The sequence below is a fragment of the Vicugna pacos genome, chromosome 22 (assembly GCF_048564905.1).
Source record: "Vicugna pacos chromosome 22, VicPac4, whole genome shotgun sequence".
Lineage (NCBI taxonomy): Eukaryota > Metazoa > Chordata > Mammalia > Artiodactyla > Camelidae > Vicugna > Vicugna pacos.
The window spans coordinates 9024833-9048696 of NC_133008.1; the positions used below are offsets into that span (position 1 = coordinate 9024833).

Below are 23864 nucleotides of genomic sequence, written 5' to 3' on the forward strand. Positions count from 1 at the left end.
AAGTTACAATAATACTAGCTTTGAGATTAGGAACTAAAAACAGATTAATTACTTAAATTATACAGAAAATCAATGTAGAGGTGCGGACCATTATTACAATAATAGCTTTTATAATTGCATTTATCTTTACTGACATCTTTATTTCTTCATTTAGCTTCAAGTTACCGCTCAGTGTTTTATCTTACCCTGCAGGACTCTCTTTAGCATTTCTTGCTGTGCAGGGCTAGTGGTAACGAACTCCCTCAGCTTTTATCTGGGAATGCCTTTATTTCTCCCTCATTTTTGAAGGACAGTTTTGGTGGATACAAGAATCTTGGCTGAGTTTTATTCTTTGGTACTTTGAAACCAAATATCAGCCCTACTACATTCTGGCCTCCAGGTTCCGATGAGAAATCTGCTGATAATCGTATTGAGGATCTTATACGTGATGTGTCATTTCTCTCCTGTTGCTCTCCCTCAGTTTTGAAAGACAGTTTTGCCAGATACAATATTCTTGGTTGACAGTTTTTTTCTTTCAGAACTTTGAAGACATCATCCCATTGCCTTCTGACCTGAAGCCTTTTGCTGAGAATACGCTGATAGTCTTATGCAAACTCACTTATATATGATAAGTCACTTTTTTTCTTGCTGCTTTCAAGAAAAAGTCTGTGACTTTTGACAGCTTGACCATAACATATATTGGTATGGATCTTTTTGGTTTATCCTCATTGGAAATGACCTTCCTGAATTTGTATGTCCATTTCTTTCCTCATATTTGGGAAGTTTTGGGGTTATTTCTTCAAATAAGCTTTCTACCCCCTTTCTTCCCTTTCTGGGACTCCCACAACGTGTTTATGGTCTGTTTAGTGGTGTTCCACAGTTCCTTAGGCACACTTCAATTTTCTTTACTGTTTTCTTTTTGCTCCTTTGTCTTAATGATTTCAAATGACCTTTTCATGTTCAGTGATTTTTTTTCTCCTCCCCGATCAAGACTGCTGTTGAACCCCTCTAGTGACTTTCTCAGTTCAGTTACTGTAATTTTCAGCTCCAGAATGTGTGTGTTTTCTATACTTTGTTTAATATTTTCATATCGTTCATGCATCATTTTCCTGCTTCAGTTTGTTGTCTATCTGTATTCTCTTTTAGCTCCTTGAGCATCTTTAAGATAGTTTAAAAAAATTCTTTGTCAGGAAGTTGAGAGATTCATGTTTCTTTAGAGTTAGTTTCTGGAGCTTTATTTCATTTCTTTGATTGGGCCACATTTCCTTGTTTCTTTGTAAACCCTGTAATCTTCTTTTGAGACTCAAACATTTGAAAAAAGCAACCATCTTTCCCAGTCTTCATCCACTGAGTTCATGCATGGCAAGACCTTCATCACTCAGCCTGGCTAGAGGTTCTGGGACTTCTCAGACTTTTTCTGGGGATGTGTTTTCTCTGAGGTGGTGTGTGTGCTTTTATCCGCCTTAATTTCCCAAGTGGCTTGCCCCTATTTCTTCTTAAGAGCCCACAGTCTCTTGCTCCTTCAGAGACCTGTTTGTGGAACTGTATACTCTTTGCAGCTATAAATGTTGCAGTGCTCACCTCTCTTCTCAGCTGGAAAATGATGCCACTGTTCCCAACGGTGCTCTGAGTCAGGTGAGACAGAAACCATTTCCCTAACGAGCCAGAACATCGGACTTGACATCTACTTTTTTGTTTCCACCCCAAGGGAGAAGCCAGGCTATGGGAGGTTTCCTCCCAGTTTCACTGTGCTGTGCTGGGTTGGGGGAGGGGGCATGGGCACACAAAATACCACAGACTTTCCTAGTCCTTTCAGGAGAGCACCTTCTTGGTTATGCATTGGCCTGGGTACTGCAACTTCTCAGCTGGTCTCTATAGAATAGTTTTCACAAAGGTATTCTGGTCCATACATTGTTGTTAACTTGGTGTCTCCATCGGGGAACAAGGGCCTGGAGCTTCCTTGTCTACCATCTAGGTGGTGTTTCCCAGATCATCCTTTCTGAAAGCCCTGTGTTATTTTGCTCTAATCTGGAATGACTGCCCTCTAAGTCTATTATTTGTGGTAATCTCAGGACTTCTCTTTCTTACTCTTCTGGATTAGATCCAGTGTTCTCTGGATCCTGTGCCTCCCGCTCTTTTGATTATTCCCCTATTTTCTGGATGCACATCTTCAAGTAATCTATGAAATGGTGTGTGTGGATACTTCTTCAAGTTCATACATGTCTGGAGATGTCTTTATTCTGCCGTCACAGTTGACTAGTAGTTTGGCTGAGTATAGAATTCTAAGCTGACAGTAATTTGCTCCATCCAAGTGCTTTTGGGTGAGCAGACAGGAAGCTGGCAATTAACTTGAGGGATCCCTAAAGGTCAGAATGCAGAAGATATTTTTTTCTGGTGCACCAGCTCTACACTAGCTGCCTTCATTTAAGACAGGTGGTTCATTCAATTTCTTTAGACAATGAATCCTCTGTTCTTTTTGCCTGAAGGGTATGTAACCTGGCAACTAATTTTTCTGTATTCAAAAATGGAGAGGCTGTCAGTTCCACCTACAAAATATTAACAAATTTACAGCTCATATCCTACTCCAATCTTCTTATATATTGTGTTTCTGAGTCCAAAACTTCTCTGCTCTGAAGGGTGGACTCCCTCCCTCTTTGGCTACAGCCCTTCCTCATGTAGTCTAGCCTGTAGCTTTCTCTGTCTACCTTCATCAATCATCACTCTTACATTTCCTTTAGCTCTTCCAATCATCATTCAAACCTATTGTCTTTCCGCTTATTTTCATTGCCATAGGCTTACAACTTTCTCTGTTTATTTACTGTTATTATAAATGGGGTCTCAAGAAGGAGAGGGATAAATGAGTGTATTCAATCTTGAGTTGGAAGACAGCACATACCTTTTCAATAGGAATTTTTTGGTGGGCAGGGGAGTTAAAGGAAGGAATAATGGTGAAGACTTTACTATCAGATTTACTGTCACTTTTGTTTCTAGTTAAAACTTCCTCTGCACAAGATTTACAAGATTGTAGTTGTTATGTTACCTCTTCTTCCATGACATAAGTGAGGAGCTTCCAGTCCCATTCTACCGTCTTGGCATTAGCTGGATGTAGCCTGAAAGTCAAGTGACATCAATTAGAATTCTGGTGGGGTTAGTGGAAACAGGGGTGGGATCTGGAAGATGATAGAAGCAAGAAGCCCCCTCTCACCCTCAGTGCTCTTGCCCGCCCTTTGGTATGATACCATTTCATCTGAGGGTAGTTGAACTTCACTCTTTTTTGCTACTCAGCATCCATTCTCTTTTGAGAGGCATTAGTGCCCCAATTTTGCCTTAAAGAAGTCAACTCTCTATTATTCTTAGCCCATTGGCTTTACCTACTAGGACCGGGATGAAGCTTGTGAAGCATGTTGAGCTAATCATGAGATTCTACCCCTCAGTTCACAATGACTGGCCCAAAGATGCACCCATGTCTTATGTTATGCCAATTAAAGTCTACAAGACTCAATCTGAGAACTCTTGTGTGATTATAAAGGAAGTGGACTCCCTCTTGTACTAAGAGTGTCATAAAAGCTGGAGGCTGAAAAGGCTACCATATGAATCCTAAAAACAGAAGCAAAATAGAGCTGAAAACTGGATCCTGATAACCATTTTTGAACTGAATTAAGTCACATATTATTCCTAGGTTTCTAGTTTCATGAATCATTAAATTCTCTTTTACCAGCTGTTAAAGCCAGTTTGGATTGAGTTTCCTGTCACTTGCAATCCAAATGATACTAATATACTAAGTCACCCTCTCTAATGGTTAGCTGAATAAAGCTTAGGCAGGAGAAAGCTGTGCTCTGAGTCCAAGTTCCCTAGAAGATATGCTAACAGCTAAGGTTCATACTGTTGAATTTTCATGAGAAGCATGTAGGCCTCCTTTAGGACATCCACAGTCTCCGAGCCACTGAGCAGGATTTTCTGGACGATGTGAGCCACAATTTCTCTGGGTGGGTAATGCTGGGGTGACACAAAGTCCATCAAAAACTGCACAGTCCCCAGGGGAAAATTTTCTTCAATGGTGTTTGTTACCATTCTTAGTCTTCGATGAGGAATGGGTTCTAATTTTTGACCCTTGCTCTGTAGAGATAAAAAGAAAGAAATTAGGGTGGGTTCCTATAGACATAAAATTAAGAGATTCTGAAACAAGTTGAAGACAGCAAAGTTTTTCATGTACCTTAAATATTCATAATTTTAAAAATAGAGACTGGAAAGCCTTGTCTAAAAAACTTCTAATGACATGGGAAAATGCTGATATTAAGTTAAAGAATGAGAATTCAAAATTCTACATATAACATGATTTCATCCGTGTTAAAATACAGCATAAGAAGGAAAGTACAAAAGAGTCAAGAGCTGGTCGAAGTTGACTCTGGAGTGAGAGCGATGAGATAGTTAGGGGTAGTTATGCTACAATATCAAATACTGAAACAGAGAGATGAATAGAGAGATTTTAAATACGTTTTATTGCTAGAAGAATTCTGTTCTGATTTTTTTGAGTCAATAGTATATACTAGGTTGCTTCAACGCCTACCCCCATCCCTACCCCCAAACACTATGTTTATAAAGACTGAGAGAGAATATGTGAAAAGTGGTTTTCTATCATCTGGGTGGTGAAATGATGGATGATTTTTCCTCTACACGTTCTTTAGTATTTTTCAGTGTTTCTGTAATAGACACATGTTACCTTCATAATTAGAAGAAAAACATTAAAAGGTTTGATATGGGAATATTATAACAACAATAATGATAACAACAATAATTTTTGAATATTTAACTTGTCCTCACTTAATTCTCATAATAACTCTAAGAGATACATGCTAATACATAATAATAGTAATAACTATTCCTACTTCACAGATAAGGAAACTGAAGCTTAGAGAGTAAGCATTTGTCACGCAACAGATGGCAGAAGCTGGTTTCATACATTGGTGGTTTAGCTCCAGAGCTACCCTCTAAACTCATACACACTCTTTATAAACAACAAAAAAACTAACAGAAAAATACTTTTGTTAAAAATCTCAATTGTTAAAAAATTTTAAGTGCCTACATATAAAAAGGCAACCGGGAAGGAAATATACCTAGTTATTAACAATCATAAATGCTGACTGATTGCACCACGGGTAATTATTTTTTAATATTTTATATTAAAAATGTCTTATACTAAGCAAGCATTATTTTTAAAATCTGAGAATAAGTATTCATTTTAAAACACCAACCAAAGTTTTGACAGTTTATATGTAATAGTAGAACAGTGTTGGTTGGAAGTGCCTTCCCAGGAAATTTGGAGGAGAGAAGTCCAGTTAGCTTTCTTGTGTCTCAAATCACCTGACGGTAACCCTGATCTCATTGACGAGAGACCAGTGCTGTGAATGGCATGTAATGAGAATTAGGAGCAAGAGAAGATAGCAGAACAAAAATCTCGCTTTGGTAGCTGTCCTACATGCATTGCACTTTATGACCTTGAACGTGTATTATCACTACTTACCTACAAATGGAGATCTCTATAAATGAAGTTTATAAATTGTTTTGATGCCCCTATCCTTAAGGGGAACTAATACTTACAGAGTACTTCGATAGCCCTGAAAGGTGGCTTTGTACTTTTATATGTTTACCTTTAAGCCAAACAACACTATGATACGGGCATTATGACTTACTTTAGTGCGAAACAAAAAGAGACTCAGAAGAGTTAAGGTCAATAGCTGGTAAGTGGCAGCATGGAGACTGGCTAAGAAGTTTTGGGGGGGATTTACTGTGTAGCACAGGGAATTATATTTAAATCTTGTAATAACCTATAATGGAATATAATCTGAAAAAGATAACTGAAACACTTTGCGGTATGCCTGAAATAACAGAACATTGTAAATCAACTATATGTCAATAAAAATATTGTTATAGCTGTCTTAGTGGATATAAAGTGATATCCCATTGTGATTTTGATTTGCATTTCTCTAATGACTAATGACACTAAGCAACTTTGGAGAAATGTTTATTCAAATCCTTTGCCCATTACTAATATAACACTGTAAATCAACTATATTTCATTAAAAATAATGTAAAACTGACCAAAACCCCTAATAAATTTGACTAGAAGAGAAAATAAAGTACATCATGCTTTAAAAAAAAAAAGTTCTGGGGAAAAATGACTTAGTGAAGTACTTATAAAAAGGCCCCCCAAAAAAGCAGAGAAGATGGAAAAGAATTACAGATGTATTCTAGATGGCTGAGGTTCTTGAAGAAGGTAAGAAACAAAGAAGAAGAATTCAGTCTGTGTGGCCTAACTGCCACCCTGTGATCTGAGTTATGGGTACACACAAGGTGGTGGATCTGTGCCTACGGACGGCTTCACTACAGCTTTGACTAGGGAAACACCAACTTTCTGAAGGCCCTCACGTGCTCTTGATCATGGAAATGATGTATCGACCAACCTGAAGCAAACCCACAGGAAGAAAGAGATTGAGCCTGTGGCTGAGGAGAGCTATGCAGAAGGAGAAGACATAAGATACAGGAGAAGACAGAACAATTAAAATGAGAGGAAAAACAAATCACTCTCCAAAGCCAAATCAGTGTGAATGCCTGACATGTGCTAAGCTGGATCACTGACTGCTCCAAGAGGAGAATGTACCTTTTGAATTCTTCGAACTACTTCAAGCCATTCTTAATGTTGGGAATGCGGCAACCTATAATGAAAAAAGCTTCATGTTGGGGGACAGAGCCACAGATTTTTTTTTCTTATGCGTCTGGTTTTGTTCTTATAGATCAATGAAGACCAATCGGAAGGCGCATGCCCACTAAAATCTTAAAATTGAGTTGGAGAGGGTGTGGAGAAAAAGGAATTCCACACCGTTGGTGGGAATGTAAACTGGTGCAGCCACTGTGGAAAACAGTATGGAGGTTCCTTAAAAAACTGAAAGTAGAGCTACCATATCCAGCAATCCCACGCCTGGGCATGTACCTGTTGAAAACTCTAATTTGAAAAGATACCTGCACCCCAATGTTCACAGCAGCACTATTTACAGTACCCAAGACATGGAAACAACCCAAATGCCCATCAGCAGACAACTGGTTTAAGATGACGTGGCATATATATATATACATCACTCAACCATAAAAAAGAATGAAACATTGCCATTTGCAGCAACATGGATGGACCTACAGAGCCATACTAAGTAAAGTAAGTCAGACAAAGACAAATATTACATGACATCAATTATATGTGGAAACTAAAAAAATTAATACAAATGAATCTGTATACAAAACAGAAATAGACTCATAGACACAGAAAACAAACTTACGGTTACCAAAGGGGAAGGAAGGAGGGAGGGTTAATTAGCAGTATGGGATGAACACATACAAACTACTATACATAAAACAGATCAGCAGTAAGGATTGACTGTACACCAGAGGGAACAATATTTAATATCTTGTACCAACTTATAGTGGAAAATAATCTGAAAAAATACATAACTGGATCACTTTGCTGTACACCTGAAACTAACACAATACTGTAAAATCAACTATATTTGAATTAAAATAAAAATCTTAAAATTGAGCTTCCTCCCCCAAAGTTAGAGAGTAATAATTTTGAAGGCACTGAAGTGTCATGAGCATAATCATCTCTGTGATGCAGGCGCTGTAGTGAGGGCATCGGGGACGGACAGGCACAGGAACAGAAGAGAAGCATCTGACGAAGGCCTGTGGTGAGCCGGACACTCTAACAGGTGCTCTACATGTTATCTCATTAATGATGCTGCGAGATCTATTCTCACTTCCACTTTACAGACAGAAAGGAAACCTTAGGTTCAGAAAGGTCAAGTGACTTCTCCAGCACCAGTTTTTCAGTGCAGGTCTGAAACTTGAACCCAGATCTGACTCTGCACTGAGCGGTGCCGTAAGTGGGGGAAAGATAAAAATGTCAAACTCACGCTGGGCCTGTCCTCGCCTGCACGGACTCCTTACAGCACAGTAACCTTATGCTAGGCCTCTGGTGAGGGCGCCTAATCCCTAGGGGAAGACGTGGCGGCTCACCTCTCTCGAGTCTTTGTCTGGGATCAGTGTCTGGAAGAAGAGGTGATGCACCGGAGGCCGCAGGAAGAACTTCAGCCTGTGCAGGCACGGCCTGCTGTGCGGCCCACCTCGCGGCGCTTGTGCTGGTACCCGGGCTGACGCGGCGCCGGCAGGCTGGGACGGTGACATCCCTTTTCTGGCTGGTGTTCCCGGGACCGAGAGCCAAGGAACTTTCTCTAAGGGAGTTTCAGACTGTGGAGACTGCGGGCCGGGAGAGCAGCGTGGAGAGGATGGAGCTGAGATGTCCATAGGCGTGTCGTGGTTCTGTATGTCGTTTGGGGGAGAGTCGGGCCTGAATCGTGGCAAATGAGGCAAGTCTCCAAGTGTGTGCGGCACATCTTCTGGCAAGCGTGGCACGTCGCCAGGTGAATGCAGCACATCTCCTGATAAGTGTGGGACATCTCCAGGTGAATGTGGTACATTTCCTGGTGACTGTGGCACATCTCCTGGTGACTGTGGCACATCTCCTGGTGACTGTGGCATGTCTCTTAGTGACTGTCGTATATCTGCTGGTGACTGTGGCATATCTCTTGGTAACAGTGGCACATCTCTTGGTGACTGTGGCATGTCTTCTGATGACTGTGGCACATCTCCTGGTGACTGTGGCACATCTCCCGGAGACTGTGGCATGTTTCCCAGGGACCGTGGCAATTCTCCCAGGGGCTGTGGCATGTCTCCCAGGGACTGTGGCATGTTTCCCAGGGTCGGTGGCAAGTCTCCCAGGGACTGTGGCAAGTCTCCCAGGGGCTGTGGCATGTCTCCCAGGGACGGTGGCATGTCTCCCAGGGACTGTGGCAATTCTCCCAGGGGCTGTGGCATGTCTCCCAGGGGCTGTGGCATGTCTCCCAGGGACGGTGGTAAGTCTCCCAGGGATGGTGGCATGTCTCCCAGGGACTGTGGCATGTCTCCTAGGAATGGTGGCACGTCTCCCAGGGATGGTGGCATGTCTCCCAGGGACTGTGGCACATCTCCCAGGGACAGTGACATGTCTCGCAGGTGTGTCACACCCTGTGGATATGATATGTTTTGAGGTGGGCCTGTTACATCTTGAGGTGGGCAGAGTGAGTCTTGAGGTGGGCTTGGTGAGTGTTGAGGATGCCAAGATGAGCCCTGAGGTGGACCTGGAGTATTCTGCGGAGGGCACGGCACATCTTGAGGAGGACATGGCACTTCCTGAGGCAGGTGAGGCAAAGTTTGTAGTTGGCACTGCACAGTTTGTGATGGGCATGACAGGGCTCGCGGTGGGCACGAGGAGGCGCGTGGTGGACATGGTGAGGCGCGCAGTGGGCATGGCAAGGCGCGCAGTGGGCACGGCAAGGCTTGTGGTGGGCAAGGCACGTCTTGCTGCGGGCATGGCAAGGGCGCCCTTTGATTGCTGCTGCTACCACTAGTGCTTGTCGGGGAGAGGGGGTGAGCATCTGAAGGTAGTTGTAGGCTTCCCAAGAAGCCGAGGTCACCTTTGAATATGGTTGAGCTACAGTTTGGCTCTGCTGGATAAACAGAGTCCCCACTGATGGATGTAGGGGGTTGAGGACCTTCAAATGCAGTTTCGTCCAACAGGTCCAAATCCACAGGATCACTGTTAATGATTCTCTGTGCTGTCGGCCGAGAGCTTCTGTCCACTCGCCCTTCCACCACCTCCTTGCTGGAGAGGCTGGCACATGTTTGAAGACTGGCTGGCTCCTTCTGGGCAGGAGCAACAGGTTCTAGAGTCAGGTCAAGAGTGGCAATGGGTCTGTTTTCTTCCTCAGATCTTGTCAGGTCAATCACACAGAGTCCACTGCGATCCTTTGCCCTTGGTCTGGTTTCTCTAGTTAAGTCAATGAAGTCCTGTTGAAGGATTGTGAGAAGATAAGAGATCAAGCAGTGGTCTTAGCTTTAGCTCAGATAACATATTTCACCCTTTTTACTTCACTGACAATTCATACATCTTGTATATCATAAGCATTAGTTTATTTCCTTTGGGCAAAATTTTGCTACTGTCAAAGCTGGCAATTTCTATACCTTCTTAAATTATCCAAATGCCACAAGCACATAACAGAGGGCACAGGCGGAAATGTTTTGTGATCCAAGAGGGACAGAGGAGTCGCAGGGAAGGTTTCAACCTGAAGTCACAAGGTAAAAAGCAACCTTTGATTGGAAAAGCAAACACACAGGATAACCTACAGCAGAAACTAAAGGAGGGAAGCTAATATAAGAGAACTTCACTGTGTGCTGAGAACATGTTGAGTGTTCTCACACATCTTGAATTTTCACAATGACCCTATCAGGGAGGCCCTGCCATCTCCATTATACAGTTGGGGAAACCAGAGTTCAGAGGGTTAGATTATTTGCCTACAGATGATACATCTACGTGGTGAGACAGACATTCAAACCCAGGCCTGTTTCCTTCTTTCCCTGTTAGGGCCTAGGAACGTACAACTTCATTCAATACATAATCGGCCTCTAGACAGGATAATACAGTAAGAGTTATAAAAGCAACCAGTGTTAAGTCTGAGCCCGAACTACATTAATTACCGAGAAACCTTCTGCCTTCACTCCCACTCCTTGGCAAAATCATTAGGCAGTTCACAAAGCCTGGTGATGCCAGCCAGAGGCACTGCAGACAACTCTGGGTCATGAGCCAGGATGAATATTACTCTGCCTTCCAGGGGTCTCCTCACTCCGTTTCGTACCATTGCCACTGGCATGTTAGGTACCAATTGCTGTTGTCAGCAAAGCTATTGCTGCTACCAGAGCTACCCTGCTGTCTCTTTAAACAGGTGTGATGGGCACCACTGTCAACAGCACCAAAGCAGGGCAGAGGATTCTGGGTGGTTCAGGTGAGAAGCTGGCATGCACCTCATCCTGGAGTAGGGATTGCCTGGTGAAACCTAATGCCTCATCCCTAAGAAGCGGCCATGCGGTGTCACTGCCTCTCTACTGCGAGCTGAACCCAACACGAAGAGCTGCAAGGCCATGGAGGGTCTGAATTCAACTCGTTTTTCATCACCAACTCGTTTTTCTTCACCAACTCCTAAAATGCAACGTTACCATGTCTCTCCCACTTAAAACCCACCATATGAGCTACAGGATAAAGGACAAGTGCCTGAGTAAGACTCATAAAATCCTTCATAATTTAGCTCCTCCTTATGTGATCACATCACACAGAACTACTTCAGATCCCCAAATGTGTCATGCATTCTCAAGTATTTTTATGTTTGTTTACGTTTGTTTATGTTTTTTCCTTTTGCCTGGAACAACTATTATTTCTTTGTTTGGAAGTTTGTCTTTCAGGACTTAGCCCAGACATGACTATGTGCCAAATTCCTCCAGATTACTTCTCATCTCAGATTCAATTATTTGTTTCCTCCCTTCTATCCCCACTGCATCTGTACACACCTCTTTCTTTATCCCAAAGAATTTAATGTTTTTATAACGATATTGCAAATGGAAATAATTTTTGACATTTTCTAATTATTCATTGCTGGTGTACAGAGATACTATTGGTTTATGTATATTATCCTTCTATCATCGACTTTGTTAAATTCATTTACTAGTTCAAGTAAACTCTTTTTGGAGATTCCTTAGTATTTTCCATATAAAAAATCATTTGTCTGCAAATAAAGAAGTTTTACTTCTCCCTTTTCAATCTCCATTTCTTTTATTTCTTTCTTTTGTCTATTGCAATGGCTAAAGCATCCACTATAATTTTCAACAGATGTGCTAAAAGCAGACACATGAGACTTTCATCTTAAGTATAATGTCAGTTGTGGAGTTTTCATAGATGTCCCATATCAGATTTTTTTCAGCTTTTAATAGTTTGTAATTTAATGTGATTTCTTTTCTCATTCAAAACAAATGTTCACTTTTCTAACAGATTTTTTTTCCTTTTCTGAGTTTTCATTGAGAATCATTAAATTTTTTGTCAAGTGATTTTTTTCTGCATATGTTAAGATTTTATTTTTTGTCGTATTAACATCAAAAAGTTATATTCATTGCTTTTCTAATAGTAAATTTATCCTTCGGAAAACTCCACTTGGTTATGATGTGTTACTCTTTTTCTATATTGTTCGGTTTAATATATCAATACTTTGTTAAGAATTTTTACATTTTACATATTCATGAAGAATATTATTTTATGGTTTTCTATTCTTATAATTTCTTTTACTGGTTTTGCTATTGGAATAAAACTGGCCTCATTAAATGACTTGGGAAGTATTCCCACCCCCTCTGTTTAGGTTGTGTTGGATTGGCACTGTATCCTTCTTTAGTGTTTACAGAAATCACCAGTGAAGCTATCTGGGCCTGAAATTTGCTTTGTAGGAAAATTTTAAATTACAAATTTAAAATTTAACAGACATAGGGCTATTAATATTTTCTTCTATTTCTTCTTGTGTTAGTTTTGTGACTTGTGGAATTTGTCTCATCTAAATTATGAGATTTATTAACAAAAGTTGTTTGTAACATTCCCTTATTATCTTTCAAATTCTATACCCTGTATAGATTTATTCTTGATTCTCTCTTTTTATCGCTAATGTTGGTAACTTGTATCCTTTGCATTTTTTCCCTGATCAGTCTAGCTAGAAGTTTATCAATTTTATTGCTCTTTCCAAAGGACCAGGTTTTAAAATCTGTCTTCTATGTCATTTATTTCTATTGTTATCAGTATTATTTCCTTCCTTCTACTTACTATGGATTTAATTTACCCTTCTTTTTCTAGTTTCTTAATGTGAAAGCTTAGGTACTGCATTTTTGAAATCTTTCTTTTGCAACATTAGCATTTCAAAACTAAAAATTTCCCTGTAAATACTGCTTTAGCTTCATCCCATAATTTTTAGTATACAGTCATTTTATTATCATATAGTTCAAGCTTACTTTCAGAAAACAAACCTTGTAAGATTTCAACCTTCTGAAATATACTGAGACTTATTTTATGTCCTACCACATGGCCTACTTGCTGAATGTTCCTTGTACACTTGGGAAAAAAGTGCATTCTGCAGTTGCTGGATATAAATGCCAGTTAGGTCATGATTGTTGATGGTGGCTTTCGGATCTTTGATTTCTTCACTTTTGAGGGGATCCAGTTGTGCTATCAATTACTGAGAGAAGTGTATTAAAGTGTCCAACCACGACTGTGGCTTTGACTGTTTCTCCCTTTCATTCAGTTAGTTTTTGCTTCATGTATTTTGAAATTCATTTTATTAGAGGTATATACACTTATAATTGTTATACCTCCTTAATGTATTAGCCCAGTTATCATTTGAAGGATTCCTCTTAGTCTCCAGCAATCCTCCTTGTACTGATTTTTTTTTCTGGTATTAATATATCCACTTTAAATTTCTTATGCATACTGCTTGCATGGTACATTTCTAGTCTTTTATTCTCTACGTATTGGTGTCTTTGTATTTAAAGTGCATCTCACCTATACTACAAAGCTACAGTAATCAAAACAGTATGGTACTGGCACAAAAACAGACACATAGCTCAACAGAACAGGACAGAAAGTTCAGAAATAAACCCACGTGCTTATGGTCAATTAATCTACAACAAGGGAGTCAAGAATATATAATGGAGAAAAGACAGTCTCTTCAATAAGTGTGTTGGGAAAACTGGGCAGCTACATGTAAAAGAATGAAATCATAACATTCTCTAACATCATAGACAAAAATAAACACAAAATGGATTAAAGACCTAAATGTACAACTGGATACTATAAAACTCCTAGAGGAAAGCATAGACAGAACACTGACATAAATTGCAGCAATATTTTCTGCTCCTAGAGTAATGGAAATAGAAACAAAAATAAACAAATGGGACCTAATTAAACTCAAAAGCTTTTGTGCAGCAAAGGAAATTATACACAAAACAAAAAGACAACCTACAGAATGGGAGAAAATATTTGCAAATAATGCAACTGACAAGGGATTAATTTCCAAAATATACAAGTAGCTCACACAGCTCAATATCAAAAAACCAAACAACCCAAACAAAAAATGGGCAGAAGATCTAAATAGACATTTCTCCAAAGAAGACATACAGGTGACCAAAAGGCACATGAAAACATGCTCAACATCATTAATTATTTGAGAAATGCAAATCAAAACTACAATGAGGTATCACTTCACACCGGTCAGAAGGGCCATTATCAAAAAGTTTACAAATAATAAATGCTGGAGAGGGTGTGGAGAAAAAGGAACCCTCCTGCCCTGTGGGTGGGGATGTAGATCGGTGCAGCCACTGTGGAGAATAGTATGGAGGTTCCTTAAAAAACTAAAAATAGAGTTACAATATGATCCAGCAATCCTACTCCCTGGCATATATCAGGAGAAAAACTCCAATTCAGAAAGATGCAAGCACCGCAATGTTCACAGCAGCACTATTTACAATAGCCAAGACACAGAAACAAACTAAATGTCCATCGACAGATGAATGGATAAAGAAAACGTGGTGTATATATACAGAATGGAACACTACTCAGCCATAAAAAGGAATGAAATAATGTCATTCACAGCAACATAGATGGACACAGAGATTATCATAGTAAGTGAAGTCAGTCATCAGAGAAAGACAAATACATGATAGCACTTATATGTGGAATCTTTAAAAAATGATACAAATGAACTTACAAAACAGAAAGAGACTTGCAGACATAGAAAACAAACTTAAAGTTACCCGATAGGTGGGGGTGAGGGTGGGATAAACTGGGAGTATGGGATTGGCTGATAGAAACTACTATGTACAGAATAGATAGACAACAAGGTTCTATTGTATAACACAGAGAACTATATTTAATGGCTTGTAGTAAACTGTAATGAAAAAGAATATGGAAAAAAACTAAAAATGAGAAAAAATTAAGTGTACCTTATATAAGTAACACATAGCTGGTCATTGCTTTTTTGATTAGTTTTTGGTTCATTTACACTTAATTATTGACATATTTACGTATATATCTACAATCTTCCTTCTTCTATCTATCTCTGTATCTAAAGTTCCCCTTTTTATAAACTGAATTTCTGTTTTTTATAGTTTTCATTTCTCTGTTGAGATTTTCTTATCTATTCACTCACTGACGCCATATTTTCTTCAACTGGATGAACCTATTTATAATAGATACTTTGAAGTTTTTGTCAAATCCAACACTTAGGCTCACCCAGAGTCAGTTTCTATTGACTGCCCTGCTTTTTTCCCTGAGTATGGGTCACACTTCTGTTTCTTTGCATGTCTAGTAATTTTTGGTTGGAACAGTATTATATGTAATACATGTAATGATTTGATTGTGTTCTTCTAAAAGCTGTCTTTTCATTGTTGTTGTTCTAGTCGTTAATCTGCCTGAGCTCAAACTGCAAGCTTTGTCTCCTTCACACAAGGGAGGTGTTAATAGCTTTGCTGGTATCTACGGCTTCCAGCTGCTGCTCTTTTAACCTGACCCCTTGGCGGTGGGGGGCAGAGTGGTTCTCTCCTGTGCTTGCCTAATTTGGCTGTCAGGCAAGGATTTGGGCAGAGATTGTACTCAAATTTTAGGGTTTATCCTTCCTGTGACTGTCTTGCTCCTGTGGATTCTTTCCCAATTACTTGCTGCTCTGCCATTCTTGACCTCTATCCCCTGACATTTCAAAACCATGAAACTTCAGCTTTCTGCCATGTAAGTGGCAAATTAGGGAATGCAACAAACTCAGATTGCCCCATGCAGCTATCTTTCAAGAGTAGATTTCTCTCTACTGTCTGACTGATTTTTCACTGGGCCTTCAGGGAGTATTTTAGCAGGTTAAGGGAGTTTCGTAGATTGGAAGTACAATTCAACTGCATTGCTCTACCTTGGAGAGAGTTCACTGCTCCCCTCTTCAATGACTCCACAGCACTCTGTATATACCGTATCACTTCAGTGCATATGGCAGAGCACTTGCTAATCCTCTCCCCCTTTAGACAGTAACTTATTTTTATCCTGTATCCTTGGTCCTATATGGTATCAGGGACTTAACAAATGATAAATGAATAAACTTGATCTAATAACAATTGTAGATTTATCCTCTCATCTCGTTGTCCTCTCAGCCTCTTCCTAACTCCTAATTAAGTAATTTGCATTTCCATCACATATTATCCTAAGTTTTCACAGATAACAAATTGTGTTTCTAATTTTAATAATTATGTCACCAGAGGCAAGAGAAATACAGATGACTAAGACACTCCAATAGTTTGCATCTGCAGAATGAATCTCAGCAATAAATCCACGAGGCCCTTGTCCTTCCCATTAATCCTGTTTTCAGAACTCGATGCCTCACAGCAACTTTGTGGGGTGAATATTATTCACATTTTATAGCCAAAAAATCTGAAGTTGGAAGTCTCATTCATCAGCACCTGCAAGGTGCTGGTCGGAGGCTTGGTTCCTGATCATGGTGCTGATAATGGATTTGCTCTTCACCACTCCAGGATCAGCTCATGGTTTTGGTTTTCTTTTTCTCCATGGAGGTTTCTGTTAATTCCCGCCAGCCCACCAAGCAGGAAAAATTAGTTTCATTCAAGATCTAGTTGTTTTGTTTTGTTTTGTTTTAGCAGAGAGCCCTTTAAGATCAGTCATGCTGCTGAAGGAGAAGGTCCTGGTCCAGGCTCTTCACTATATCCCAAAATTAACTGCTTATCTTTCCCTCTAGGACTGAGTACAGTGCCACAGTGACTGGCACAGCATCCGACACATGGCTAAGTGCTCCAGAAATACGAGCTGAATTGAAAATGAAATAATTCCGAGGGGGAAAGCTGATCTTCCACACCTCGTGTATGGAACTTCCATTCAACAAGACTGAAAATAATAGAGATACTTCAGGTTTCCCTTCACCTGTCAGTCTTTTCTACAAGGAAAATGTAATGGCTTCATTATTTGGTGAAACTAGACCAAAGACTGACCCAGGATCCCCCTTTCTCTTTTTAAGCCCTCTACCCTAGGGAGACTATCTGCTTTTTCCTTGGGTAAGGTTACCATTTTGGTATAAGGTATGATGTCTATGCCAAGGTTCTTTTTTTGCCTTTGAATGTCCAATTGTTCCAGCATTGTTTGTTGAAAATACTATCTTTCCTCCAATGAATTACTCTTGCATCTTTACAAAAAAAAAATCAGCTATACTTGTGTGGGTCTCTCAGGTCTCTATTCTATTCCATTTATTGATGTGGTAATCCTTCAACCAATAGCACACTGTCATAATTCCTGTAGCTAAATAGTAAATCTTAAAATCGGATAGTTTGATTCCTCCAACTATAGTCTTTTTCAAAATTGTTTGGCTAATTTATTTCCTATTTTCCACATAAATTTTGGGAGCAGCTTGTCTATATTCATAAAGGACCACGTTCAGATTTTGGTAGGAATTAAGTTAAATCTATATATCAATTTGGGAGAGACTGACATCTTTAGCATGTTGAGTCTTCCCATCCATGAACACAGTATGTCTCTTATTTAAGTTTTCTTTCTTTCAGAAGCATTTTGTAGTTTTCAACATATTGATCCTATATATGTAGTTAGATTTATATCAAAGTATTTCATTTTTGTGGATGTTTGTAAATGATACTGTGTTTTCAATTTAGGTTTCCAAATGTTTACTGCTAGTATACAGAAATATCATTGATTTGTGTTGACCTTGTATGCAGGGACCTCGCTAACTTATAACCCCACTTATTTCTTCTAAAAGAGTTTCTCTTCCTTCCTTCTTTCCTCTCTTCCTCCATCTTCCCCGCCCCTCGTTCTTTCTTGTAGATTCTTTAGGATTTTCCATGTACATAATCATGTTTTCTGGAAAAAGGTACACTTTTATTTCTTCCTTTATAATCTGTTTGCCTGTTATTTCCTTTTCTTGCCTTATTGTACCAGCTAAGACTTTCAGTACCACGTTACTATAAAATATTGATGAAGGAAATTGAAGATGATAGAAAGAAATGGGAAGCTATCTTATCCAGCACCATTTACTGAAAAGACTGTCTTTGCTCCATTGTACTACTTCAGCTCCTGTTCTACAGTCTTTGTTGACTGCAGTAATGTGGGTCTGTTTCTGGGCTTTCTATTCTGTTCCACTTATCTGTCTGTCTTTCCTTTCACCAATATCACACTGTCTTGATTATTGTAGTTTGTAGTGAGTCTTGAAGTCCATATGACAGCGGCAGTCCCCTGACTTTGTTCTTCTTCAATATTAAGTTGGCTATTCTCAGTCTTTTGCCTCTTCATATAAACTTTAATCAGTTTATTGATCTCCACAAAATAACTTGCTAGGATTTTAATTAGGATTGCATTGAATCTATAGATCAGGTTCCTAAGAACTGACATTTTTGACAATGTTGTGTCTTCCTATCCATGAACATGGAATCTCTCTCCATTTATTTAGTTCTTAAATATCTTTCATCAGTTTTGGAGTTTTCCTCATACCGATCTTATATATGTTTTGTTAGGTTTATACTTAGTTATCTCATTTTTTTAGGTTCTAAAATAAATGGTAATATGTTTTTAACTTCAAATTCTACTTGTTCATTGCTGGACTATAGGAAAGTGACTGCCTTGTAAACTGACCTTGCATCCTACAATTTTGCTATTATCCCCTATTAGATTTTTTTTTTGTCAGTTCGTTCAGATTTTTTTCTTCATATGTGATTATGACCTCTGTGAGCAAAGACAGTTTTATTTCTTCTTTTGCAATCTGTATACTTTTCTTTTTCTTGTCTAATTGTATTAGCTAGGACTTCCAGCACAACACTGAAAAGCATTGATAAGAGGGGACATCATTTCCTTGTTCTTGATCTAAGTGGGAAAATTTCAAGCTTTGTGCCATTAAGTATGATAGGTTTTTTGTTTGTTTGTTTGTTTTGTTTTTTTAGATGTTCTTTATCAAGTTGAGGAAACTCCCCCTCTAATCTGAGTTTGCTGAGGGTTTTTTTTAAATACCATGAAAGGATGTTGTATTTCGTTAAATGCTTTTTCTGTATCTATTGATATGATCTGATTTTTCTTTGTTAGCCTGTTGATGTGCTGGATTACATTAATTGATTTTTGAATGCTGAACCAGACTTGCATACCTAGGGTAAATTCCTCTTGGTCATGGTGTATATTTTTATACATTGTTAGATTCAATTTGCTAACATTTTGTTGAGGACTTTTGCACCTATGTTCAATGAGATATACTGGCCTGTATTTTTCGTACAATGTCTTTGTCTGTTTTTAGGGCATTAGGGTAATGCTGGCCTCATGGAATAAGTTAGGAAGTATTTATTTCTTTTGCTTCTATTTTCTGTAGAGAATTGGTATAATTTCTTCCTTAAATGTTTAGAAGAATGTACCAGTAAACCCATCTGGGCCTGGTGCTTTGTGATTTGAAAGGTAATTAGTTATTGATTCAATTTCTTTAATAGATATAGGTCTATCCATATAACTTTTATAACAAAATTTAAAGTTTAAAAAGTGTTGGTTATCCCCAAATTAATCTATAAATTTAACAAACCTCAAACAAAATTCCAGTGGTATTTTTAAAAAGAATGAATAAGATGATTCAAAAGTTCATTTGAAAGAGGAAAGACTCAAGAATAACATAAAAGGAGAACGAAAGATAAACAAGGAGGCTTTGCCCTAACAAACGTCAAGGTAAACAGCAGAGCTACAGCAATTAAAATATGTAGAAAATGGGCCCCAGAGCTGGAAACTTAGCTTATGACACAGGTAGTTTTCCACATAATCGGGTAGATCATTCAACAGTATTAAATGAGCTAACCACCTACTTGAGAGGAGTCTTCCCTTTCAGCAAAATTCTAGACAATCGAAAAGTTAGACTATTACCTGTGGCACAAATCTAAGAAGTTTGATAACATCCAGGTTGGCCAAAGTATAAGAAGACAAGTATTCTTAAACACTGTTCATGTAAGAATGTACATTACAGTCTTTTTGAAGTATAATTTGGTGGTTATATATCAGTCAGTGATCTTAGTAGCAAGTGAAAAAACCAAATCACAAAAAACACCCACTCTGATTAATTTAAGTACAAAAGGAACTGATTAAGGATAATGGGTAGCTCCCAGGATTCAGAGGAGAGCCTGAGAACAAGCTTGGAGTCTATGCAGCCAAAATGGTTGCTTGAAACCATACTGCACAACTGAATATGCCAGTATCACTGCCACGTGGCCAGCTGTGCCCTGGGCCCTACTGCTACGTGTCAGGCCATTGCTGCTGTGGCCTCGCCAAAATAGAGTCCACTTTACCCTGCTTTTCTCATCACCAGCTTCCAATTCGAAGTCTGGAATAAGTGCATATGTCCAAGCCTTAGGTGCGAGGGAGCCTAGGAGTGTATCTGGAATTGAAGCTTCTTTAGGAAGAAATACATTTTATCACCAAAGTTGGGCGTTTTTGCAAACAGAGCTCTGGATTTCAGATACTAAGATTCCACAACAAACCACGTTATGTCTACAGCAGTGATATATATTAAAATCATAAATACATATTACTCTTTAATTTCAAAATTCCACTGTAAGGAACCTGCCCTACAAACACATTCTTATGACCATGCAAGAGAGTTCATTACATCATAGTCTGTAATAGCAAAAAAAATTAAAATCGATAAGGGGCTGGTTAAATAAATTACGGCTTTTTTATATTAGAATAATGTACAGCTGATAAAATACTTATTAAATGAATACCTTGGGCCTGGAACCTTATTATATACTGGGAATACCACTGTAAACAAAGTGGACAATAGTTTGAAAGAGGTACCAATATTTTTAAAATGCCTAAAATGTATTAAGTAGTTTAAAAGATTAGTATGACTCTACTGGGAGAAAATTAGACATTTATGTATGTTTGTGTACACACACATAAAAATAGTTAAAAGTCTACCAGTTAGCACCTGGTTGAACCTACCTCAGTTTCCTCATCTATCAAACAGGGACAATAATAGTACCTACACTCTCATGGGATTGCAGTGAAGATGGCACGAGCTAATCCATGCAAGGCACTTCACATGATGCCTGGCATGAACGCCAGCTTTTCTCACTATGTCACTCATGCTCACCATGATTAATATGGTCAACCCTATACAGCAGTCATTCAGAATCAAAATACCAGCTCCTTGACAGGAGAGGCACAGGACCCAAACAAAGGAAGGCTTAAAGTTTTATTGATTGCCAAGAAGGAAAACCCCATAAAATGAAAAGTTAAACTATGCTTCTAATTAGAAAGACAATATTATTAAGATATTAATTCTCCTTTAAATGATAAGTCTAATGTAGTGGTCTGGACCAGTGGCAATTTTGCTCCCCACAGGAGACATTTAGCACTATCTGGCTGTCACAAGTGGAGGGGAGTGGTGTGACCGGCTGGCATGGACCTGGGGGGTAGAGACCAAAGACGCTACTAAACATCCCAGTGCCCCAGGACAGCCTCCCACAGCGCAGAATAAACTGGCCCAAGGTAATCCCCTGATCTAATGTAATCCTTGATAAGATGATTCTAAAATTCACTTGAAGAACTAAATGGTCACAACAGCCAAGAAATTTCTGGGGAAAAAAAAAGTAAGGAGAGGTAATTGCTCTGCCAGATATGAAAAAATATCAAACTACAAAAGTAAAACAGTAGAGTTCTGGCATTGAGAATAGACAAATCAATGCAACAGAATAGAAAACCCAGAAACATATACAAGTGTATAAAATAATCTGGTGTAAGAAATGTGTTTCAAATAAGTGGAGAAAAATAATTATTTAACAAATGATTCCCAGACAGTTGATTTACATCATATATTATAAAATCGAATATCCAGAATGTTTCCCTCATACATCTGCAATCAGGATGCATATAATAGTGTATACATTTCATGTGATAGTTTCTTTTTCCCTGAAAACCTGTTCTTAAATTGACAGCAAGTCTTAGATTAAGTGCTGTCTTAGAAATAAGGCAATACAGTATACAGAAAATGGTAAGCCTACTTCATGCCGCATAAAACATTTTAGATGAATTAAAGAACTAAAAGTTAAGAATGAGACAGTAAAAGAACAATAGTAAGGAAATAATAGGAAAATAATCTCAGGACAGGGAAAATCTTTCTAAATATAAAACAAAAGAAAAAGAAAGAAAGAAGATGCACAAAGACATACGTAAAAATGTAAAACTTCATTAAATAAACCACCACAAACTATGGATTACTAAATTTAGTGTAATCCCAATTTAAAAGTAAAAATTGGGAAGTTGACCAAATAATTTTAAAGTTACCTGAAAGAATAAATATGCAAAGCTAGCCAGAAAAATTCTAAAAAGGAAGAGCAATGAGAGTTTCCTTTGCTTATTACCATACCAGCATGTTATGAGGCCACAATACAAAGTCCACAGATAGACATGCAGGCTATCAGTTGATAAAGGTAATATTTCAAACCACTGGGTAAAACGGATAGGTAATTCAATAAACGATGTTGGGACAACTAGCTAACCGTCTGGAGAGAAAAATACGATTTTATTCGTTTTTTGAAACGAAATCCTGGTGGATTAATGAATTAAACACAAAAAATATTTTTATGATGTTAGGAGTGAGGAAAGCCTGTCTAAGTGTGACAACAAAGGCAGAAATCACGAAGGAAAAGAGTGACGGAATTGACTATATACTAAGTTAAAACTGTACAGAAAACCAAAGAAATCAAAAGGTTGAAAAATGTGACATGCATGACACAGGGGGCTTTGTTAGTTTCCTGGTACAAATAACTGGCTGGCTTAAAACAACAAGAATTTATCCTCTCACAGTTCCGGAGGCTCGGAAGTCCAAAATCAAGGTGTCTTCAGGGCCGTGCTCTCTCGAAGGCTCTAGGGGAGAGTCAGTTCTGTGCCTTTCCCTGAGCTTCTGGTGTCGCCAGCAACACTGCTTGGTGTCCTTGATTTGCAGCCGCATCGCTCCCATTGTCACATGTGATCTTCCTCCGTCTTCACATCTTCTTATGAGGACACCAGTCATACGGGATTAAGGGCCCACCCTACTCTGTATGACCTCATCTTCACTGATTACATCTGCGGTGACTCTACTTTCAAATCAGGGCACATTCCGTAGTGGTGGCCAGGACTTCAACATATCGTTTTGGGGGACCCAATCCAACCTATAAAGTCTTTACTATGTAAATAAAATTGGAAAATTAGCAGAAAAAAACCCTAAATTTGATAGGACAAGAAGAGGCAGATGACACACACTCACACACACACTGTGTATAGAGAGAGGTCTCCAATATTCTATCTCAAATAAACACGTGCAGGGTGTCCAGCTCTACCGCATGTGGGCACATGCTCTGACCGCCAGCCCCACTGCTCCTCCTTCCCTCGCCCTCACCTGGGTGAGGCGCAGTGGCACTTCCCAGGGCTAGGTCCTGTGTGCTCTCCCACTTGTAGACACTCAGCCTACATGATCTCATCTTGGCCTATGACTTTACTACAACCTGTGTGCTATGACACCAAATGTGGGGCCCTAGTCAGGACTTCTCCTCTGGCCTCCAGACTCAGTATAAACATCATACCTGTTGGCTATCCCGCAGGCAGCTTAAATTTAACACCTTTAGAAAAGAACTCTTGAATCTTTCCTTCAACCCTGTTCCTGCTCAAGGCGTCCTCATTTCAGTGACTGACACGGACTTGCATCCAGTAGCTCAGGCCCAAACCAGGGCATCATTCTTGACTTCTCCCTTCCCCTCATTAACCATGTCCAAGGATCTGGACCAGTCGATTTTACTTCCTAAATACCTCTCATATTCTTCTGCTCCCCCAGCTTGCATCACCACTCTAGTCCAGGCTACAATCATCTCTGGTCTGGACTGTTGCTGCC

General features: G+C 39.2%; 1 protein-coding gene across 4 annotated transcripts in view; it reads right to left on the reverse strand.

The window, feature by feature from the left end:
• SIMC1 (SUMO interacting motifs containing 1) overlaps positions 1–23864 on the reverse strand; it is a 55826-nt gene that overhangs the window by 27804 nt on the left and 4158 nt on the right. For all 4 annotated transcript variants that reach the window (XR_012063068.1, XM_072947198.1, XM_072947197.1 and 1 more), the window contains exons 2-4: positions 8041–9909; positions 3863–4095; positions 3020–3089 (exon numbers count right to left, since the gene is read on the reverse strand). Coding sequence is in view for 3 of the 4 variants with exons in the window: in XM_072947198.1 (XP_072803299.1) it covers positions 3020–3089; positions 3863–4095; positions 8041–9909 (2172 nt within the window). In the remaining variant the exon portion in view is untranslated. The remainder of the gene's footprint in view (positions 1–3019; positions 3090–3862; positions 4096–8040; positions 9910–23864) is intronic.